This window comes from Budorcas taxicolor, chromosome 22, assembly GCF_023091745.1.
Source record: "Budorcas taxicolor isolate Tak-1 chromosome 22, Takin1.1, whole genome shotgun sequence".
Classification (NCBI taxonomy): Eukaryota; Metazoa; Chordata; class Mammalia; order Artiodactyla; family Bovidae; genus Budorcas; species Budorcas taxicolor.
The window spans coordinates 40,631,421-40,651,053 of NC_068931.1; the positions used below are offsets into that span (position 1 = coordinate 40,631,421).

General features: G+C 45.5%; 1 protein-coding gene across 1 annotated transcript in view; it reads right to left on the reverse strand.

Moving 5' to 3' along the window:
- Window positions 1-461: 461 nt before the first annotated feature.
- LAMA1 (laminin subunit alpha 1) overlaps window positions 462-19,633 on the reverse strand; it is a 125,449-nt gene continuing 106,277 nt past the window's right edge. The window contains exons 48-63 of the mRNA XM_052660378.1: window positions 19,486-19,610; window positions 17,169-17,319; window positions 16,168-16,312; window positions 15,228-15,369; window positions 12,997-13,111; window positions 12,605-12,775; window positions 11,149-11,300; window positions 9,886-10,071; window positions 9,137-9,272; window positions 8,119-8,231; window positions 6,677-6,866; window positions 5,986-6,144; window positions 4,865-5,018; window positions 3,224-3,357; window positions 1,463-1,685; window positions 462-622 (exon numbers count right to left, since the gene is read on the reverse strand). Coding sequence (XP_052516338.1) covers window positions 462-622; window positions 1,463-1,685; window positions 3,224-3,357; window positions 4,865-5,018; window positions 5,986-6,144; window positions 6,677-6,866; window positions 8,119-8,231; window positions 9,137-9,272; window positions 9,886-10,071; window positions 11,149-11,300; window positions 12,605-12,775; window positions 12,997-13,111; window positions 15,228-15,369; window positions 16,168-16,312; window positions 17,169-17,319; window positions 19,486-19,610 — 2,457 coding nt within the window. The remainder of the gene's footprint in view (window positions 623-1,462; window positions 1,686-3,223; window positions 3,358-4,864; window positions 5,019-5,985; window positions 6,145-6,676; window positions 6,867-8,118; window positions 8,232-9,136; window positions 9,273-9,885; window positions 10,072-11,148; window positions 11,301-12,604; window positions 12,776-12,996; window positions 13,112-15,227; window positions 15,370-16,167; window positions 16,313-17,168; window positions 17,320-19,485; window positions 19,611-19,633) is intronic.

Here is a 19,633-nt window from a genome sequence, read left to right on the forward strand (position 1 = left end):
AAGCAAGAATACTGGAGTAGGTTGCCATTCCCTTCTCCAGGGGATCTTCCCGACCCAGGGATCGAACTCTCTTTCCCTGCATTGGCAGGTGGGTTCTTTACCACTGAGCCACAGGGAAAGCCCATGAAAGTATTCATACGCCACTGTAATCTATGTTAGTCTATAATGATAGTTTTTAAAAGTTTAAAATGCAAAACATGAAGTATTATCAGGTGATCAACAGAGCATTTCAAAAGTTTCATTAAAAAAACTTAAAAGAGCCAGTGATTTAAATTTACATTTTAAACTATTTAATAGAGGTATTTGTTGTACACATGGTTTTAGTTAAACATAAACAAAAATGTTCTCTCTGGAAACACTGAACCTGAGTTGGAAATGAAATCTGAACTGTAAAGATTTTAGTTCACAAAATAATTCTCAAAATATAAACGATGGTTCCCAACCGAGGCATTCCCCGAAGTTCAGGACTCAGTCCCAGGACAGGAATGAGGGAAAACTCCTTGCAGGTCGAAAGCTGTGCTCAAGTCGAAGGACTGCACGTGCAGGCCCTTAGTCAGAGTGAGCCTCCGCACACAGCCCCGGAAGGAGGTCCGGCTGCTCAGGCAGTTCTGCTTCACATCAGCTGTTTAGGAAAGAAGAGAAAATAAATCTTGTTGTGTTAAATGACATAAGAAGAGCAGTAGAAACAAAACTAACCGTTTGTGGTTTCCACATCAAGATCAGAAGAATATTTTTCCATATAAGTGGCTTCAGTGATAGCGTAATTTATAGAAAACTATTAATAAACAATAATTTTAAGGCATAGTTGTGACTTGTCATAAAAGGGATTTTTATCTTATTAACATTTGTATTAATTACTTGGAGAATCTGAAAAGCGATGTGAGAGGGTAAGACACATGTTTGTCCTCTAAAATGATTACCGACCCGTAAAATGATTCCCACTTCCGGGCATCATTTGAGATTTCTGTCAGTAAAGTCACCCATCTTACTATACACCATACCCGATGTTCTCAGAGTGCTACCCAATGATCAGCTTCCGTGTGCATGCATGCTAAGTGGCTTCAGTCGTGTCTGACTCTGTCAGACCCCGTGGACTGTAGTCCACCAGGCTCCTCTGTTCATGGTAGTCTCCAGGCAAGAATACTGGAGTGGGTTGCTACGCTCTCCTTCAGAGGATCTTCCCTACCCAGGCATTGAACCAGCATCTCTTACGTTAGCAGGTAGGTTTTTTGTTTTGTTTTTTAACCACTAGTGCCACCTGGGAAGCCCCAATCAACTTAAATATGAAGATAATTTTGATTTTTCCAAAAATTCCTAGGTATTTGGAATAGACCTAAAATGGCAAAGGATTTGTCACCCAAACCATGTATCTTTCTTCACCCTTATTCTTTATCCCCCTGAATAAGACTTCCCCCAGAGGCAATGCCCCCCGAAAAGTGAGCAGAGTACACATCACACGCACCAGGATAGCCACCAACATAAATGGGATCATTGGTGTCAGCGGAGGTGGACTGGGTGTGTGGACTTTCTGCTCGAACCGCGTTCCCGTCGACAATCAGAACCACTCGATGCTTGCTCTTGTTTGCCTGAAGGGTGTGCCATCTCCCATCGCAGAGCCTACTGGGAGCTTTGGGCTCGTACGTGGCTGTTATCCTCCCAGCACCGTTGTTAACGTGAAACAAGAGCTAAACAAATGAGACACAAGCCAATACCTCGGTGAATTTTTCCCTATTCAAGGAACACAGTCCATTCACATGATGTTCTTAGAGTGGATAAAATCAGAGCATTCTGCTAAAAGGGAGAAGCTCAACATTCAGAAAACTAAGATCATGGCATCCAGTCCCATCACCTCATGGGAAATAGATGGGGAAACAGTGGCAGACTTTATCAGGCTCCAAAATCACTGCAGATGGTGACTGCAGCCAGTCATGAAATTAAAAGACGCTTACTCCTTGGAAGGAAAGTTATGACCAACCTAGACAGCATATTAAAAAGCAGAGACATTACTTCGCCAACAAAGGTCCGTCTAGTCAAGGCTATGGTTTTTCCAGTGGTCAAGTATGGATGTGAGAGTTGGACTATAAAGAAAGCTAAGTGCCAAAGAATTGATGCTTTTGAACTGCAGTGTTGGAGAAGACTCTTGAGAGTCCCTTGGACTGCAAGGAGATCCAACCAGTCCATCCTAAAGGAAATCAGTCCTGAATATTCATTGGAAGGACTGATGTTGAAGCTGAAATTCCAATACTCTGGCCACCTGATGTGAAGAACTGACCCATTTGAAAAGATCTTGATGCTGGGAAAGACTGAAGGTGGGAGGAGAAGGGATCGACAGAGGATGAGATGGTTGGATGGCATCACAGGCTCAATGGACATGAGTCTGAGTAAACTCTAGGAGTTGGTGATGGACATGGAGGCCTGGCGTGCTGCAGTCCATGGGGTCGCAAAGAGTCAGATATGACTGAGCAACTGAACTGAACCTATGAAAAACAAACAGTGGTTTTGTAAGACAGTGTCCTAAGGATTCTGATGCTAGCCTATTCCCAAGGCTTTGGAAGGGAACACGGCCACCGCCATGGGAGCAAGCCTGAGCCACAACCTTAGTGATGCATCCTCAAATCAGTGTCGTATTTTTCAGCATGACAGGAGCCCATGGGTCTACTAAGAAAGCTGGTTCACAGCTGTTGCGATAGCACCTGTGAAGGAACATTTACTAACTCCCTCCTGAAAAACCATGGATGCTCTACTACCCCAGGTGGTAGCACAAAAAATCCGAGACCTGCAGAAGGTGGGAGGGAAACACTAAGTATCCTATTTTCAACTTCTTATGCTGTACATGAAGCTTTGCTGTTCTTTAGTCGCTTCAGTCGTGTCTGACTCTTAGTGATCCCCTGGACTGTAGCCCACCAGGCTCCTCTGTCCATGGGATTTCCCAGGCAAGAACAGTGGAGTGGGTTGCTATTTCCTACTCCAGAGGATCTTCCTGACTCAGGGATTGAACCTGTGTCTCCTGCATTGCAGGCAGATTCTTGACCACTGAGTCACGGGGGAAGTCCTTTTTTAGGATTATCTATTTTAAAATATTAACTGAATCTTTTCTCCATTCCATGAAAGTGAATAATTAGAAATTTGGATCTAGGTATTTCTACTGTTTCTCAACTGCTCTCTCTGACATTGGGATGAGATGTGGGCAGGGGGTCGGGGGGCATCCAGATTAAGCGTCCACCTTTCCATCTACAATCTCCAGTCCAATGGCATCCACTTTGGCGCTGCTGATCCCCAGGAGGATACCGTTCTCCGATGAGGTACGGAACTCCAGCGTGATGTTCACGTCGGATCGCACTTTGTAGCCTTCTCTGACTGAAACACACAAGGAAGACACTCAGTTAGTGATGGGGCCTGCCTGATGCACTAAGGCACAGGCTCAGAGAGGCCAGGGGCTGGGCTGGCTGGCTGGCTGTGCTTTTGGGCTCCTGATGAGGGTCAGGAGACTTAGCTCCAGCTCCTTCTCAGGATCCAGCTCCAGCCTCACCAGCAAGTCTCTTCCACCCCCGAGCCTCAGCTTGCACCTCCGTAGGATGAAGTGATGCTTTTAAAGAAAATACACAACCAGCTGGGCTAAACCTGACTGGAGATGAGGTGGGCACATGCTTTTATCCAGAGCCACATAGGCAAAAGTCAGAAGGGATTTGATCCATGTAATTGGGTCATCATCCATCCAAAAAATAGAGCACTTGACTTTCCCAGCATCCACTAACTGGTGTGTCATCATTTGCTGAGTGTGTTAAGTGTGTTAGACTCCACACTATGCATTTTTTTTTAAGTGCGGTTTTAATTGAATGAATTTTTCATTCAAGTGATAAAAAAGCTGGGCTAAGTTAGCGATATTAGCAATAGCAGGCAGTTGTTATCTATGGGGCCCAGGGCTGAAGGAAAAGTGGGAGGTGGTGTTACCAGAAGCACAGAGCACGAGAGAGAAGCCTGCTAGCTTTTCCTCTCCTCCCTCCCAACCTCCATCTTCCACCAGAGCCTCGGTGGAAGCCCCCAGCAAAGGAGCCAGAAATTAGTTCTCTGTGATAGGAAATGGAACAGGGGCCAGGGGAGTGCCGTTTGAGCGCAAACAGGAGTCAGCCGGCAAGCTGCCGTTGTTTAGTCCCCAAGTCATGTCAGATTCCTTGCAATTTCACGGACCGTAGCCCGCCAGGCTCCTCTGTCCATGGGATTCTCTAGGCAAGAATACTGGAATGGGTTCACGCCCTCCCCCAGGGGATCTTCCTGATCCAGAGATCAAACCCACATCCCCTGCTTGGCAGGCAGATTCTTTACCACTGAACCACCAGGTTTAGCCAGCCAATCAAGCATCTGAAGTGGGAGAGTACATAAGATATATAACAAGGGCTACTTCTAAGCCTTGAGGAATTTCCATCCTAAAGCATTTTTGAGATTTAAATTCCTCTACTTACAACTCATGAATATTTCAACAGTCTAAACAGAGTTAATTTTTTCATCAAAACTGAATTGCATTTGGCTGGCTGGTCCAGACATTTTACGGTGCTGGTTTTGAATTCAAAGGTCTTTATTAACCTGAACAGTGACAGCTTTTGCCTTATGTAAATCTGGGGCCAGTACAGATGACACCAGGACCATGTGTTGCCGTCTGGAGGGCCACCTCTCCTGGTGAGAGGAGGCCATCTGGGTACCACGACAGGTGAGCTGGTTTTTACACAAGATGCTGAGAGTCCAGAATTCGTGGTCTCACTGCAGCTTGTGCAGCGGGTCCTGTCCTATCAGATGATTCCTGGATCCTTATCATCTTAGACTGCAGGGCATCCCAGAGACTGCCTGTGAGACGGTTGATCATACATACCGAGGGCTGCGTATCCACTGCCTTCAAAGAAAGTTCCTTCCTGGGCCACGGCATAGCACCTGGTCACTGCAAATGCAGACACGGGGCTGTCCGTGTCCAGCTTCTGGCCGTTCACTGTCACCTCCCCAAGGCAGGCAGGGATGCTGTGAGTGATCTAAGTGAAACGATGCAGGAGTAGGTGACGGTGAGGACGTGAGAAGGACAGCACACACTGTTCCCACCCTTCAACACCACACAGTAAAACACTGTCTTTGGGTTTTAAAAATCCAGTGGCCACCATACTTCACATGAAGGTCTAACTTTAAATAAATTTATATTAAAAAAAAAACACCGAAACCATAAAAGAAAAAATGAATAGAATTTGCCTGTGGGGCAGGAATAAATAAAAGTATTTATCAATAAAGTATGAAATTCAGTTAAAAAAAAACTACTATAATATAGTTAAAAGGGCTTTCTATTGAGTAAATATTGTGGAAATCAAGACCGTGGAGTGGGGCTTCCCTGGGGGCTCTGGGGTAGAGAATTCACGTGCCAGTGAAGGAGACACAGGTTCGATCCCAATTGGGAAGACCCCACACGCCATGGAGCAGCTAAGCCCGTGTGTCACACAACTATTGAGCCAGGGCTTTAGAACTGGGGAGCTGCAACTACCAGAGCCCATGCGCCCGTGCGCCTGTGCTCCTCAACAGGAGAAGCCACTGCAATGAAGCCCGTGCCCCACAACCAGAGAGCGGCCCCCTCTTGCTGCAACTAGAGAAAAGCCCAGGCACAGCAACAAAGACCCAGCACAGCCAAAAATGATAAATGAAAAATCAGGAAAAAAGAAAAGACTGTGGAGTGTTCTAACCTGCAAATACAAATTTGCTGGACTTTTCCTGAGTTGCACTGGGGCTAAATGCCTGTGGGAAGGGAACTGTTTGTTCGCTAACCAACAGGAAGGCAGGCTGGGCTTCAAGGAGAAGCCCCAACACACAGTGGAGGGATGTGGTTCCAAATGTTTCCATTTTGTGGCCAAGCTCCAGGCCCAAACACGGTAATTTAAACATAAACACATTCCTCCACAAGAAAAACAACCACCACAATAAAGGTAAAAATGAGCCTACGGAGAAAACGCTGCTTACGTTTCCAATGTTTCTGGCCCTGTACTCAGAGGGGAGGCCTCCGAGGTACAGCTTTCCTTCCACGTCCAGCGTGGTGGCATCTCCCACCGTGGTCACCATGGGCGATTCCTGGCCGTCGACTGTCATGAAGCCCCTCCTTTTAAAGTACTCTGTCTTGACCTAGAGCAATCCGAAGACATGAGTCATTTCTAAGGAATCTGAGAAAACAACAGCTGTTTGCAGCATCTGTTCACTGCAGGAGTAATAACTCGAATGGAACCCTCAAGAACAGCTCAGGTGTTCGCACCTCCAAGGTTGAGAGGAGGCTGAGCCTAGAGCAGGTTAGCACAGGACCTGCCGGAGAGTCCCCGTCACAGCAACACGGAGGCCAGGACATCAGATTGGGCCCATTCACGCCACCCGTGGGCTTGGTTTACTTCTTGTCAAACCAAGAACATATCTGGTAAATGAACATTTCATTCATTCTACCAATGTTTGCTGCGTGCCTACTAAGTGTCATGCATTGAGTGAGCCCTTGAGGATATTTCAGGAAGCAGAAAAGGTTGTGCCCCTCAGGAGCCTACATTCTATGGCACAGATATCAGACACAGAGCAAGCTGGAGGTTGATCCCACTACTGTGAAATGGAGTGGACACGAGAGGCCGGTGGATCAGAGCTCAGCACAAGTGACGCCACCTTCCCGAGAGCCTACCGTGTGCCACTGGCCATCACTGAGCAGTGCCGGGTGTGAGACCTTGGTCCTGCCCTTCCCAAGGTCGAAGGTGAAGTGGAGGCGGCCCGCGTGCAGCTGGAGTGCGGCGTAGTCCACCTGGTTCTGGTGAGCCATGTAGTACATCAGGCCGCTGGAGGCGAACGTGCGGATGCTCAGCTGAACTGAGAGCCTGGAGGGAGGCGAGGGCTCTCAGGAAGGAACACGCTCTCACTGTCTCTCTTTAAATTCAAAGACCCCAGTAAGTGTTTCAACATCTGTTTTGAACATCTCAGGTCATCCATCCCTTCACTGACCTATCCATTCATTCACTCGTGGTAACTGCCTACCTCCATCTGCCAGGAATCTTCCTAGGAGCAGAGGATCAAGCAGTGAACAGAGGAGGGTCCCTTTCTCCCCAAAACTAACATCAGAAATATACCACAGAGTTAAAACTGGGTCACGTGGAGGCCAGTGGGGAAGGGGGCTAATGAGCTGTGGCAAAAAATGGTGATGATGGTGAGAAAGCCGGAGGGCTCAGAGGTCTTGATGGGGGTGAGCAGCTGCTGGAGAGAGAAGTAAGGAGGAGAGAGAGGCGGTTAGCAGGATGCTTAAAACAGAGATTGTGCAGGTGGGTGGGTACTTAGGAAGTGCTCGGCGGTGTGACCACGGGGAGAAGGCAGCCAGGGAGGAACGAGGGAAAGACCTCTGACAGATCGGAGCCAGAGGACCTCAAAGATCAGGGGCTGGGCAGCTGCCAAGCTCATGGGGACTGAAGGCAGGAGCCACAGGGCCGTGACCCCAGATGGTGGCAACAGAGGCGTAGAGCACTGCAGAGCCAAGGGCGTGGTCTGCGGGGCTGAGACCCACAGGAGGACAGGGAGGCCTACGGGTCCTGAGGAACCTCAGCCACGAGCCCTCTGGGATGTGAGCCAGCTTCCCTGGCTGGAGAAGGCTGCCTGGGACAGCCAGGTGTGAAGAGCAGAGGGAACGCACAGGCTGGCATGCATGTGGCTCCAGGAATTTGGGGTCATGATGATAGAGCTGGGGGGCCATTTCTGCAGATTAGTGAATGTTTCCTGTAGAATGGGGTTCAGCATCCAGATAACAGCTTCTGGGGACGTGGGATTCCAGAAGGAAGAGGGGTTTAGGTAGCCAGGGCTCTCCTCCACACCCCCTGAGAGGCAGCCACCCACCATCATCGAGACGAGGTCCAGACAAACCATGAAACCCAGCCGAGCCACGCTGGCGCATCTGAGCCACACAGAAGCTGCGTTCCTCTTTGCCTCTCACTGCTGCCACGTGGTGGCAAGCTGAACACTCCAAAGTGTTCACTTCGCGTGAAACACGAGAAGCTTCTTCCAGAAAAGACTCACTGCTGAAGAATATGCCCTGGATTCTTCTAGCAATGAGACATCTCGTGAGGACATTAGAGCATCGCCTACCTCTTTCGGACAGCCAGCTGGTTAAAAGGTAGCACCAAGTGGCTGCCTTCTGCGAGGCCGAACTGGTGGGTGTTGGGCACATATTCTGGGGGGCTTTCCGTGGCGCACAGTTCCTGTAAGAGATACACACGGCTCACAGCCATGCAAGGCCAGGCCCTCAACCCCCGCCCTTCCCCACACCCTGCAACACAAACATGTCTTTCCAGAAGCAAGGGTGTCAGAGCACCAGCAACACAGACACACCAGCACTGCCTTTACCTTCTTAGCTGTTAATTCGCACCCCTTTGTCTCTCTGAGAAGGCAATTAGAGTTTCTATTTTTTACCTCAACCCCGCTCAAGTTCACCAAATTCCCATGAATTTTCATCAGGTCCAAAGGGCAAAGACCTTGCTTGTGCCCCAAATGCCCACTCCCTCAAAAAAAAAAAAACAACTGCTCTAGCGGGGCCTGAGAGGTCAGCAGCTGCAGGAACAGCTGGCCCACAGGCAGAGGGGACTGTACGTGCCCACAGGGGACAGGCCAAGGTGGTTCCTCCTTGACAGGAGCGAGGTGTAGCCAGGAGGAGCCGGGCTGGAGGGCAGGTGCCCTGGGTCCAGGCCAAGTAAGGCCGTAGACTCGGTTTCCCAGGTCGGTGGATGGAGGCTACCAATACCACCGCCCTGAACTCAGAGACAGGCCTTGCTCTGTACGACTGAGCCATTTGCTTCATCAGAGCGTGAGTTTTCAACCAAGGAAGCAGAGAAATCATCAAACGGAAAGGAAAGTGAAAGCTAACAAGGGCTTCCCTGGTGGCTCAGATGGTAAAGAATCTGCCTGCAATTCAGGAGACACGAGTTTGATCCCTGGGAAGGGAAGATCCCTCGGAAAAAGGAATTGCAACCCACCCACTCCAGTATTCTTGCCTGGAGAATCCCATGGACAGAGGAGCCTGGTGGGCTACAGTCCATGGGGTCACAAAGAGTCAGACATGACTGAGCGACTAACACTAAACTGCATAATGAAAGAAGGGCCTTCTTACTGGACTTGGTAAAGGCTGGGGCTCTGGCGGGAGCTCTCCGTCCTCTCGGTAGACAGCTAGTTTTGGCCTCTCTGAGAGTGAGCAGGAGTCCAGGTCTGCGTGTTCATAGTCGGTGGCACTGGTGAAATCCAGAAGTCTAGACACAAACAAAGCGTTTCAGAATCAATGATGATAACACAACACATGCACCGAGGTCACAGGATTACTGAACACTTAAAACCCATTAAAAAATACTAATACAATACTCTTCAGAGTAACCGAATCGACCGTCTCCCACAATGGCTAGAAGCCTATGTGCATGCTCACTCTCCTCAGTCGCGTCCGACTCTGCGACCCCGTGGACTGTAGCCCACCAGGCTCCTCTGTCCATAGAATTCTCCAGGCAAGGATACTGGAGTGGGTGGCTATGCCCTCCTCTAGGGGATCTTTCTGACCCAGGGAAAGAACCCACATGTCTTAAGTCTCCTGCATTGGCAGGAAGGTTCTTTACCACTAGCACCACCCGTGGAACTAATGCCTAGGGCTTCTTTTCTTTCTCATGCATGATGACCAGACTGTCCATCATTCTAGTTCAGTAAAGTCCATCTGGGGGGACTTTCATGATAAAACATGGGATCCACTTATTATTTGGGAACTTGCAGAATTTGAGGTCAGCTCCAATGGCAAAATTAGACTGTAGATTAGTGTCGGTACTGGGCATTGAAAGATCGGGATGGGCACAGTCAGGCTGAGAGTACAGTCATACTTACTCCATGTTAAAGACCAGGTTTCGGATACAGCCGTGGAACGAGCTTCTCATCTTGAGCATAGGTGTCCCCTCACCCTTTGGAATGCCCCCAACGTACAGGCTGGACACATTTATGGTCTTGCTTTCTGCTGACGGGCCCAGCTTCATTTCCACAGGAGTTGTCTCATCCACTTGAACAGTGACAACTCTAAAGAGTCAAAGGAGAATATAAAGGTTTTTAAATACAATGAAACATCACTGTCCATTTTATTCCAGCAAGTTCTTACTAATAAAAGTTTTCCCTAAAAGAAATTTTTTAACACGAAATTTAACATGCGTGAATAAAAAAAGGCAACTCTTGAACATGAAAAGAGACAGCTGAACATTTTCCCAAAATGGATGTAATGTGATTAAACATTATTCAGTTCGAGTGCTTTTTGGAGAAAGTGAAAATGAAAGTGAAGTCGCTTAGTCATGTCCAACTCTTTGCAGCCCCATGGACTGTAGCCCATCAGGCTCCTCCATCCATGGATTTCTCCAGGCAAGAGTACTGGACTGGGTTGCCATTTCCTTCCCCAGGGGATCTTCCCGACCCAGGGATCGAACCCAGGTCTTCCGCATTGTAGGCAGATGCTTTACCGTCTGAGCCACCGGGGAATACAGAAATGTTACTCTAACGCTATTTACTACTATTTACATTTTACTGTTTGCACTGTTGCTATTTACTATTAGACCACTCACTATTAACATTTGCTTCCTGGGTGGCTCAGCGGTGAAAAATCCACCTGCCATACAGGAGAGGCAGGTTCAAGCCCTGGGTCAGGAAGATCCCCTGAAGGAGGAAATGGCAACCCACTCCAATATTCTTGCTTGGAAAATCCCAGGGACGGAGGAGCCTCGCAGGCTACAGACTGTGGGTTCAATCGCAAAGACTCAGACACAGCTGAGCACACTACAGTTATTTACTATTTTCCCCACTCACTATTAGAATTTACTAACACTGTAATGGTATTTGACACAGAATTTTTCCAACTGAAGACAATTTATGCTGGGTCCCACGAAAGGGCGGGGTTAAGGTTGTTCAATTATGAAACATCTGCAAATGTCTTATTACAAAGCAAATGAAACTGATTTCCAAGGAGGTCTTCCAGCAAGCTTCTAGAATTATATTGGAACTCTAGAAACTGAATGCTAATGACATCATACTAATTATCCCAATCATTTCACTGCAAAGAGCCCCATACAAGCGTCCTACTGGGGAACCTTCATAAGGTCAGGCAAATACCTTCCGCTCCTTATCATGGAGATGGAATGCTCTTGACCGTCACTGTAGGTGCCCATGGGAGCGTGCAGGAGAGCTCTTCTCAGGCTGGTTCCGTCCCCAGGGTTAACATGCACTTCAACGTGGCCTTCAATTAGCATGATGGACCAGAAGGGCTAGGAAGGAGACACAGAGAATTCCCATTGAAAAGACATTACTATAGGATTTAAAGAACTATCATCTGATGAAGGCAATGTGGCTGTATTAGTGCCAAGGAAGCAGCTCCTTAAAAATATCACCATGTGACACAACTGTTTTCTACTTCGTATGCTACTTTCTAATCTCTGCTCACATAATTTACTTTCTGCATTAGGCTGTTATCACTAACCACATCAAAGATTTCCATTTCTACACAGTCTTCACACTTACTTATTGCTACGTTACATACTAACAAATAGTCATGTCATAAGTCACTGATCTATTTCTCTCTTTCCCCAGGTTTACTGAGACATCATTGACATTTACCACTGTATTAGCCTTAGGTATACAACACAGGCATTGGATATTTGAATATATCACAAAATGATCACCACAATGAGCTCAGTTAGCATCGATCACCTCATATAGTTGCAACATCTTTTTCTTACGGGGAGAGCTTTTAAGACCCACTCTCTTAGCAACTTTCAAATGCAATATGGTGTTGTGACTATAGTCACCGTGCCATACATCGCCCCCGATCTTGTCTTACAGCTGGACGTTTGCGCCTTTTGGCCCTCGCCACCCAATTCCCTCCTGCCCTTACAAACTCTGCTGACCACCAATCTGCTCTGTTTCTATGAGTTGTCTTCTTTTTAAGTTTCCCCATATAAATGAGATCATACAGTGCTTGTCTTTCTCCATTTAACTTATTTCACTTAACATAATGTACTCGAGGTTCATACGTGTTCATTCATAGGATTTCCTCCTATTTTATGGCTGAATAAAATTTCACTGAATAAACACACACACATACACACACACACACACACACACACACACACACACACACACACACACACACAGTGTCCATAAAATATCTTTCACAGTAGAGAGCCATACTCTAAATTGTAGCTCTGTGACTTCTATTTCATTAATACAATACATTAGCATTCTCTGAGTCTCTTTAAATTATGTAATATATAAAGTTTGAGGAGAGGAAAGGGTAAATATCACCTAATTTATTACGATCCGAGGAAGACACTAAGTGTCTTTCTTCTCAGTGGCTGGACAAGGAAGATGGACTTTGCAACACAAAGACACCACTGACTCATGAAGGAAAACACATTCAGCAATGAACATGTCTCCTTAGTAAAAATGCACCCCCCTAAACCACCAGGCACACGGCTAGAATACACGTTAGGACTAAGTCATCTTCCATCCAACGTTTCCTGAAGTCATTTCCTCCCTGAGCTCCTGGCTTGAGAGCCCCTGGGTCACTCACCCCACGGGCCTGCCGATCACCTGGCTTCTCACCGCCCTGGCTCAGGGCAGCCAGGATGATGCCACTGCTGTTCCTGGTGGCAAATGTTGCCAACAACTCCGTGTCTGGTGACAGAGACTTGGGTGGCAATTCAACGTAGCCACCTCTCAAGAAGCTGACGCTTCGGACGGGCTGGTCAGAGAGGAGAGAAGAAAACCCATCAGGTCCGCCGTGTGTGGAACCTCCCCACCCAACCATCACCCAGAGGCTGCTGCTGTTTACCCCACCCCCTTTTCTATTCAGTCCCCTGGTTTAGATCCTGTTGCCTTATGACGTTAGTAAATCTACGGGCATTTGATTTACTCGTCCTAATATTATTACACTTGTCTCAATATTCATAAAACGCTCCCCACCTCCAGTGTACAGCCTTTCCTCACGCCATAGGAATTTCTGAGTAAATCAAAGGTCGATCTGGATATTTCCAGGTTTTTGATGCAGCCCACATAGCTCTTGCTGGAGACACCTTTCCTGTAGGGAAGGACAGGAGAGCAGCAGCAACAAAGTTTGGATCTTATAACTCCAGGTTTGAAAGAAGAAATAAAAACAAGGAAGATCTCCTTCCAGGTGTCATTCTCAGAAATGTCTAGGTCTTCCTATAAAAAGGCTACTGACCATGGGATGGTGAGAGTTCAGGTCAAACATGTGCTCGCCTTATGACTAAAGAAAAGGGTCAAATTTAGTGAGCAGAACTACCCAGATGGCTGCAAAGAAGGCTGAGCACCGGAGAATTGATGCTTTCAAACTGTGATGCTGGAGAAGACTCTTGAAAGCCCACTGGACACAAGAAGACCAAACCAGTCAATCGTAAAGGAAATCAACCCTGAATATTCATTGGAAGGACTGATGCTGAAGCTGAAGCTCCCTTTCTTTGGCCACCTGATGCCAAGAGCTGACTCACTGGAAAAGACCCTAATGCTGGGAAAGACTGAAGGTGGGAGGAGAAGGGGGCAACAGAGGATGCAATGGTTGGATGGCATCACTGCCTCAATGGACATGAGTTTGAGCAAACTCCAGGAGATAATGAAGGACAGGGAAGCCTGGAGGGCTGCAGCTCATGGGGTCATAAAGAGTCAATCAAAACTGAGCAACTGAACAACAACCACCTAGGTGGCTACCTAGACAAAAGCCTGCTTAATATTTTTAAGGGAAACTATTACAGTCATTACAATTTGGACGTACTCACCAAAACAGGGGCCAGTTATAAGAAAGACAGTGCACTGTCATAAGGAAATTACGGCTCATAGTTTACAGTTCAATCTCTGGGAGCTCAGCTGCCTTGACTGCCAGCTGTCTATGCATTCTTTTTTTTTAATGGTGTGAAAGAAACGTCTCGCTTAATTTGTCCCCAATTCAAAATTACAAAACTGAGAACAGCAAACTACAGGAAGTTTATGTGAATTATTAAAGTCGCAAAGTTAAACAAGAATAAGAATCAGTGCACCTCTTCTCTGCTATCTCTAATCCAACTTGCTGATGCTGGTCTTTCAGCTTTCACATACATTATTCACTCTAATCACACAAAAGGGGAATCCAGATAAGTTTGCAAAAAGCACGCTCTTTTTTTTTTTTTTTTTGGTCTCCAAAGAGATTTTTCTAGTAGAAACTCTGGACAGGAGAATGATGTGTGATGGAAAGTGAGGTCTCCAAATATTGCACAGTTACCATTTTTAGATGTTCTATAGGCAGTAAGTGGAACATCATAAATTTTACTACAAAAGGCTTTCTTTACTTCTCAAGTATATGGCATACTTGGAAATAAATCCTGAATATTCACTGCAAGGACTGATGCTGAAGCTGAAGCTCCAATACGTGGGCCACCTGATGTGAAGACTGACTCTCTGGAAAAGACCCGGATGCTGAGAAAGATTGAGGGCAACAGGGGAAGAGGGCGGCAGAAGATGAGATGGTTAAATAGCATCGCCGATTCAATGGACACGAATCTGAGCAAAATCCAGGAGATAGTGAAGGACAGAGAGGCCTGGCATCTGCAGTCCACAGGGTTGCAAAGAGTTGGACACAACTTGGAGACCAAACGGCAACAACGAATATGGCATACTAGTCAAAACAGAGTGCTATGGGCTCAGTTATCTTCTCTACCTCCTATCAAAAAAGATTTTGACTTTCTAACGTTCTACTTTGACGTAGTATTCATAAGGTACTGAATGTAACCATACTTGGAAATAGGTCTTTGTGGTTGTAATCAAGTTAGGATGAGGTCGTTAGGATAGGTTCTAATCTAGTATGAGTGGTGCCCTTATAAAACGGGGAAATTTGGTCACAGAGAGACACAGAGGGAAGACAATGTGTCCACACAGACAAAGAATGCCACCTACAAGCTGAGGAATGCCTGAAGCTACCAGAAGCCCAGAGACAGCATGGAACAGATATCTTTCTCATGATCCTCAGAAGGAAGCAGCTCTGTGGACACCTGATTTCAGAATTACAGGCTCCAGATACTGTAAGAGACATTTCTTATACATTTGTTAATCACTTCTGTTGTTTAAGCTGCCCAGTTTGTGGGATTTTGTTATGGAAACTAAAAGAGTAATTAGGGACATGACAATTCTGCAGTGTGGTATCATACCTCACCACCCTCGACCTCGGTAATCCACCCACATAAATTGGATCCTTATCCAGACGATTGAGGTCAGAAGACGCCCCTGGAGTCTCCCCTTGCTTGGTTTCTTTGTAGGTGGTGTTATAAGCATCAATAACTGCTAGGAGCCCTAGAGGATATCAAGGGGATAAGAAAATCATTTTCTACAGTAAAACAAAACACAGACATCTCACAAAGTTCATTAACAAAGACATATTCTTTTCCATGCTGCAAATTTGATCAAGGAATCTTCTTGACTGTTAAAGGGCAAATGAAAACCATCTTTACAAAAGTCAATAAATCCAGAAAGTGCATGCTAAATGGCACCAGAATGTGTGAAAGAAAATGGAATCAATTTGACCCTTGATTCTAATTTAGCCTTTAATGTTAAATAATGTATTTATAAAAGTGAAAGTCGCTCATTCCTGTCCGACTCTTTGCAACCCCATGGACTATACAGTCCATGGAATTCTCCAGGCCAGAATACTGGAGAATACTGGGAATGGCCTTTCCCACCTCCAGGGGATCTTCCCAACCCAGGGATGAAATCCAGGTCTCCCAAATTGCAGAGGGATTCTTTTTCAGCTGAGCCACCAGGGAAGCCCAAGAATATTGGAGTGAGTAGCGTATCCCTTCTCCAGTGGATCTTCCAGACCCGGGAATCAAACTGGGGTCTCCTGCACTGCAGGGGAATTCTTTACCAACCGAGGTACCAGGGAAGCCCAATGCATTTGGAAACCACAGACAAACAGAACATTCATTCACCAAGCTGTGAATCCTGGTACTCAGAATTCCAAAGAAAACAAGGGCTTTTGAATAGAATATCATTCAAGGAGACTCAGAAAGCTAAAGAGAAAACAAAGACTGCTAACTTTGGAAAGATTTCCATTCCTACCAGGGCATTTTGTCTGTCTGTCCTCACACTTACCTTGCTTTTTATTTCGCTGGAAGGCAATTTTGTACCATGTTCCATTATTATAGCGTCGGTCGGTAATCAGAGCAAGGGGCCCAGAACCTAGGTCGACTGTCACCCTGACTCTGCCGTCGACCAGGTCAATGGATAAAAAGTCTTTCTGTAAAAAACAAGAGAAAACACTTACCCGTGGTTACGTTATTATCACAAGATTTCTTTCCTCTCCAAGTCAGGGAGGGTGGAAACCTCTTACAGTCAAACTGACAGAACAGGATCCGGCCCAATAGTTGGACGTTAAGTGTCCACAAGGCTTTCTAGATTAATATACAGACATATGTGAGATAAACTCACGAACGTCAAAGTCCACAACACAGTAAGGCAAGCGGACTCTCTGCATCTTGTTCACTTAGACTGACAAATGAGCCAGCCCTAAAAATACAACCACAAACCAGAAAGATCACCAGCACTCAAGATAACAATAAGAACATGAACTCCTCTGATGGAATTCAAATTAGGTTAGGAAGTCACAGTGAATAAAACAAGACCTCTTATTTAGGTTCAAAATCTAATAATAAGTGTTTAAGTGACATTTATAATGAAGGGAGGGCTTCCCAGGTGGCTCAGTGGGTAGAGTCCACCTGCAGTACAGCAGATTCAGGTTGGATCCACGGGTTGGGAAGATTCCCCTGGAGGAGGGCATGGCAACCCACTCCAGTACTCTTGCCTGGAGAATCCCATAGACACAACAGCCTGGTGGGCTACAGTCTGTAGGGTCGCAAAGAGTTGGACATGGCTAAATGCACATAATGATGGGAAGCTATTTTGTATTTGACATGCTTTTCAAATGTTTGTCAGTGAGTTTGTACTGATAAATAATTTAAAATAGGAAACTAGTATGGCATACATGTGTATGTATTATCCTTGTATGTGCTCATAAAACAATCATTTAATAAATATCCTCATAGCAATCCAACTGTATACACACAGCAGGGCATAGTACCCTTAAAGACGCTTACAGTGCCATTTGAAGCCAGGTACAGAAGCAGCCCGTTAGGTGAATAGGTACTAAAAAGCATAATTATCTGAGTCACAGTAGCCCGGAGAGTCTTCTCCACGACAGAATATCCACTCCCAGCAAAATGGAAAGAGGCATCTTCATCCTGGGAGCTGCATAGAGAGAGGGTGAAATATAACCTGTTCTTAGGAAAGTAGTTCACAAGGACACATGACATTCATGAGTTCCTCCTCACAAAACTGTCATAGAGCATTTATTTCCATAATTTGATTGCAAGTGTTAAGTCATAATATCTTAAAATATGGCCCCCATGAGATTATGTGAGACAAGCGCCCAGTTGCTTTATAAAGAAAAGAGAGTTAACGTAGGCAGCATTCACTGTGGTAAAAAGAAATTCCCTCAAAGGATGGATTGCTGCTATAAATAGTTCTACTTAGCGACTAGATTTTCGTTTACTCTAATTTCCTTTAATGTGACTTTGATGTCCTTTAATATCTCATTTCCTTTAATGTCCTGTCTTAATTTCAGCACTTTTGAAATAAATTTTATATTGGCGTTTATTACCTGGTGCTGGTTTTAACTAAATGCATCAACTAAACTGGACTAATAATGGGAAGCAAATCCGTACCAATGTGCCAGAAGGATCAGCTTACAAGAATATCATTGACCGAACAGAGTCTCAAAAATCTGCAAGATGAGCTTACAACTCACAGTCACACACTGTGGACTTCAGCATATCTTAGATAAGTGTTTTCCAGTTTTCCCCATGCTTCAAAAAGCTGACTTGATTTACTCTTCAAATATAAAGGGCTTGGAATATGTCATTATTATGTTCAAAAGGTACTCTTCTGGAATGTCATAGGGCTTGAGAGTGAAATTTAGATTAGACTGTCTGGGCGGAGGGTATGAATTTGCACTTTCTCCTGGTAAAGGTGTAATAACCAAACTTTGTGTCACAACTCCAAGCAGAGACAGAAGACCCAACAATGACAGAGTTTCCATTAACAAAGTAAAACGTAGTGGTACTCTGCAAAACCCCAGGTTTCAAATTGATAGCTTTCTATAGTCCTATTCTTTCTGAAAATTTCTGTCTTGAGATCTCCCATAAAGAAGTATAAGAAATGCACTGTGCATAAATCAACTATGGTCTAATTCTCAATCACCTCCTAGAAGCAAGTCCCATTGCTTTACCTTCAGATGACTGGATTCATGTAGTGAAGGACACAGATTCTAGAAGTAGATTGCTGGGGTTTAAATTTCAGCTCCCCAACTTACTAGCTGTGTGACCTCAGAAAAGGCACCGAACCCCTCTGTGTCTCATTCCCTCTATCGGTAAAACAGGGATCCTGAGAGAACCTCTCTGGAAGGGTGATACATGATTTAATATGTGTAAAGAAAAGAAGACTGCCCTATCAAAGGTCAGCTAAGCAGCCCATGCGCTACTGTACCAGCCACTCAGAACTTATACAGGAATAAAAGCCTGCCGATTAAAGATTCCTGCCCCCCATATTTAGATGTGAACTGTTAAAATCAATGATTTTATATTATCCTTTAAGGATCTAAGAGGTTTTTCATAATTATAAATGTATGCTGACACCACACTAAAGGAGTAAAAATATATTCAAAGAGGAATTAATAAAAAAAAACCAGTTAGCTTCCTTGGTAATATAAGCCAAAGTTAAAGGTACATGATCACATTGAGAAAAAAACTTTTTTTAAATCTAAAGGGCATCACTGGACCATATTAATGATTTAATAATGAAAAATTACACACAAAGGTGAAAAGCACAATGAATTCTAATTACTGGCCTGCTCAAATGGATTCAGTTACTAGAAGTAGTTTAGTAACTCACTGAGCGCAAGTTTTTGTCTAGGTAGGGACACTTATCTAAAATGAAGACAGTTTAATCCCGTGACAAATGCAGACATAAAGCACTAGTTTGTGTCTGTATCAGCATTTACAAAGTGTGTTCTATGGAACATTAAAAAAAACTCATTTTTAGCAAGAGCTCAGGGTGACTCAGTGGTAAAGAATCTGCCTGCCAATGCAGGAGACACAGGAGACTCAAGTTTGATCCCCAGGTTGGGAAGATCCCCTGGAGGAGGAAATGGCAATCCCTAGTATTCTTGCCCGGAGAATCCCATGGACAGAGGAGCCTGGTGGGCTACAGTTCATGGGGTCTCAAAGGACATGACTGAGCGACTAAGCACAGATGCAAGGTCAAATGCATTTGAGAAATGCTACAACTCGAACCTTTTCCCTGGACCAGGTCACTGTATATATTAGCATCTGAGGTGTCACCTGTGGGGCGAGTTACCTTCCGAAGCAGCCGTGGCACTCCCCCTCCCTCTCAATATAGTTCCACAGGCCGATCGATTGTCCATTCAGGAAGGCTTCTCCCATGCAGCCTTTAAAATGAGTAACCTTCACGGCAGAAGACTTCTGGTGTAAACAGACACACAAAC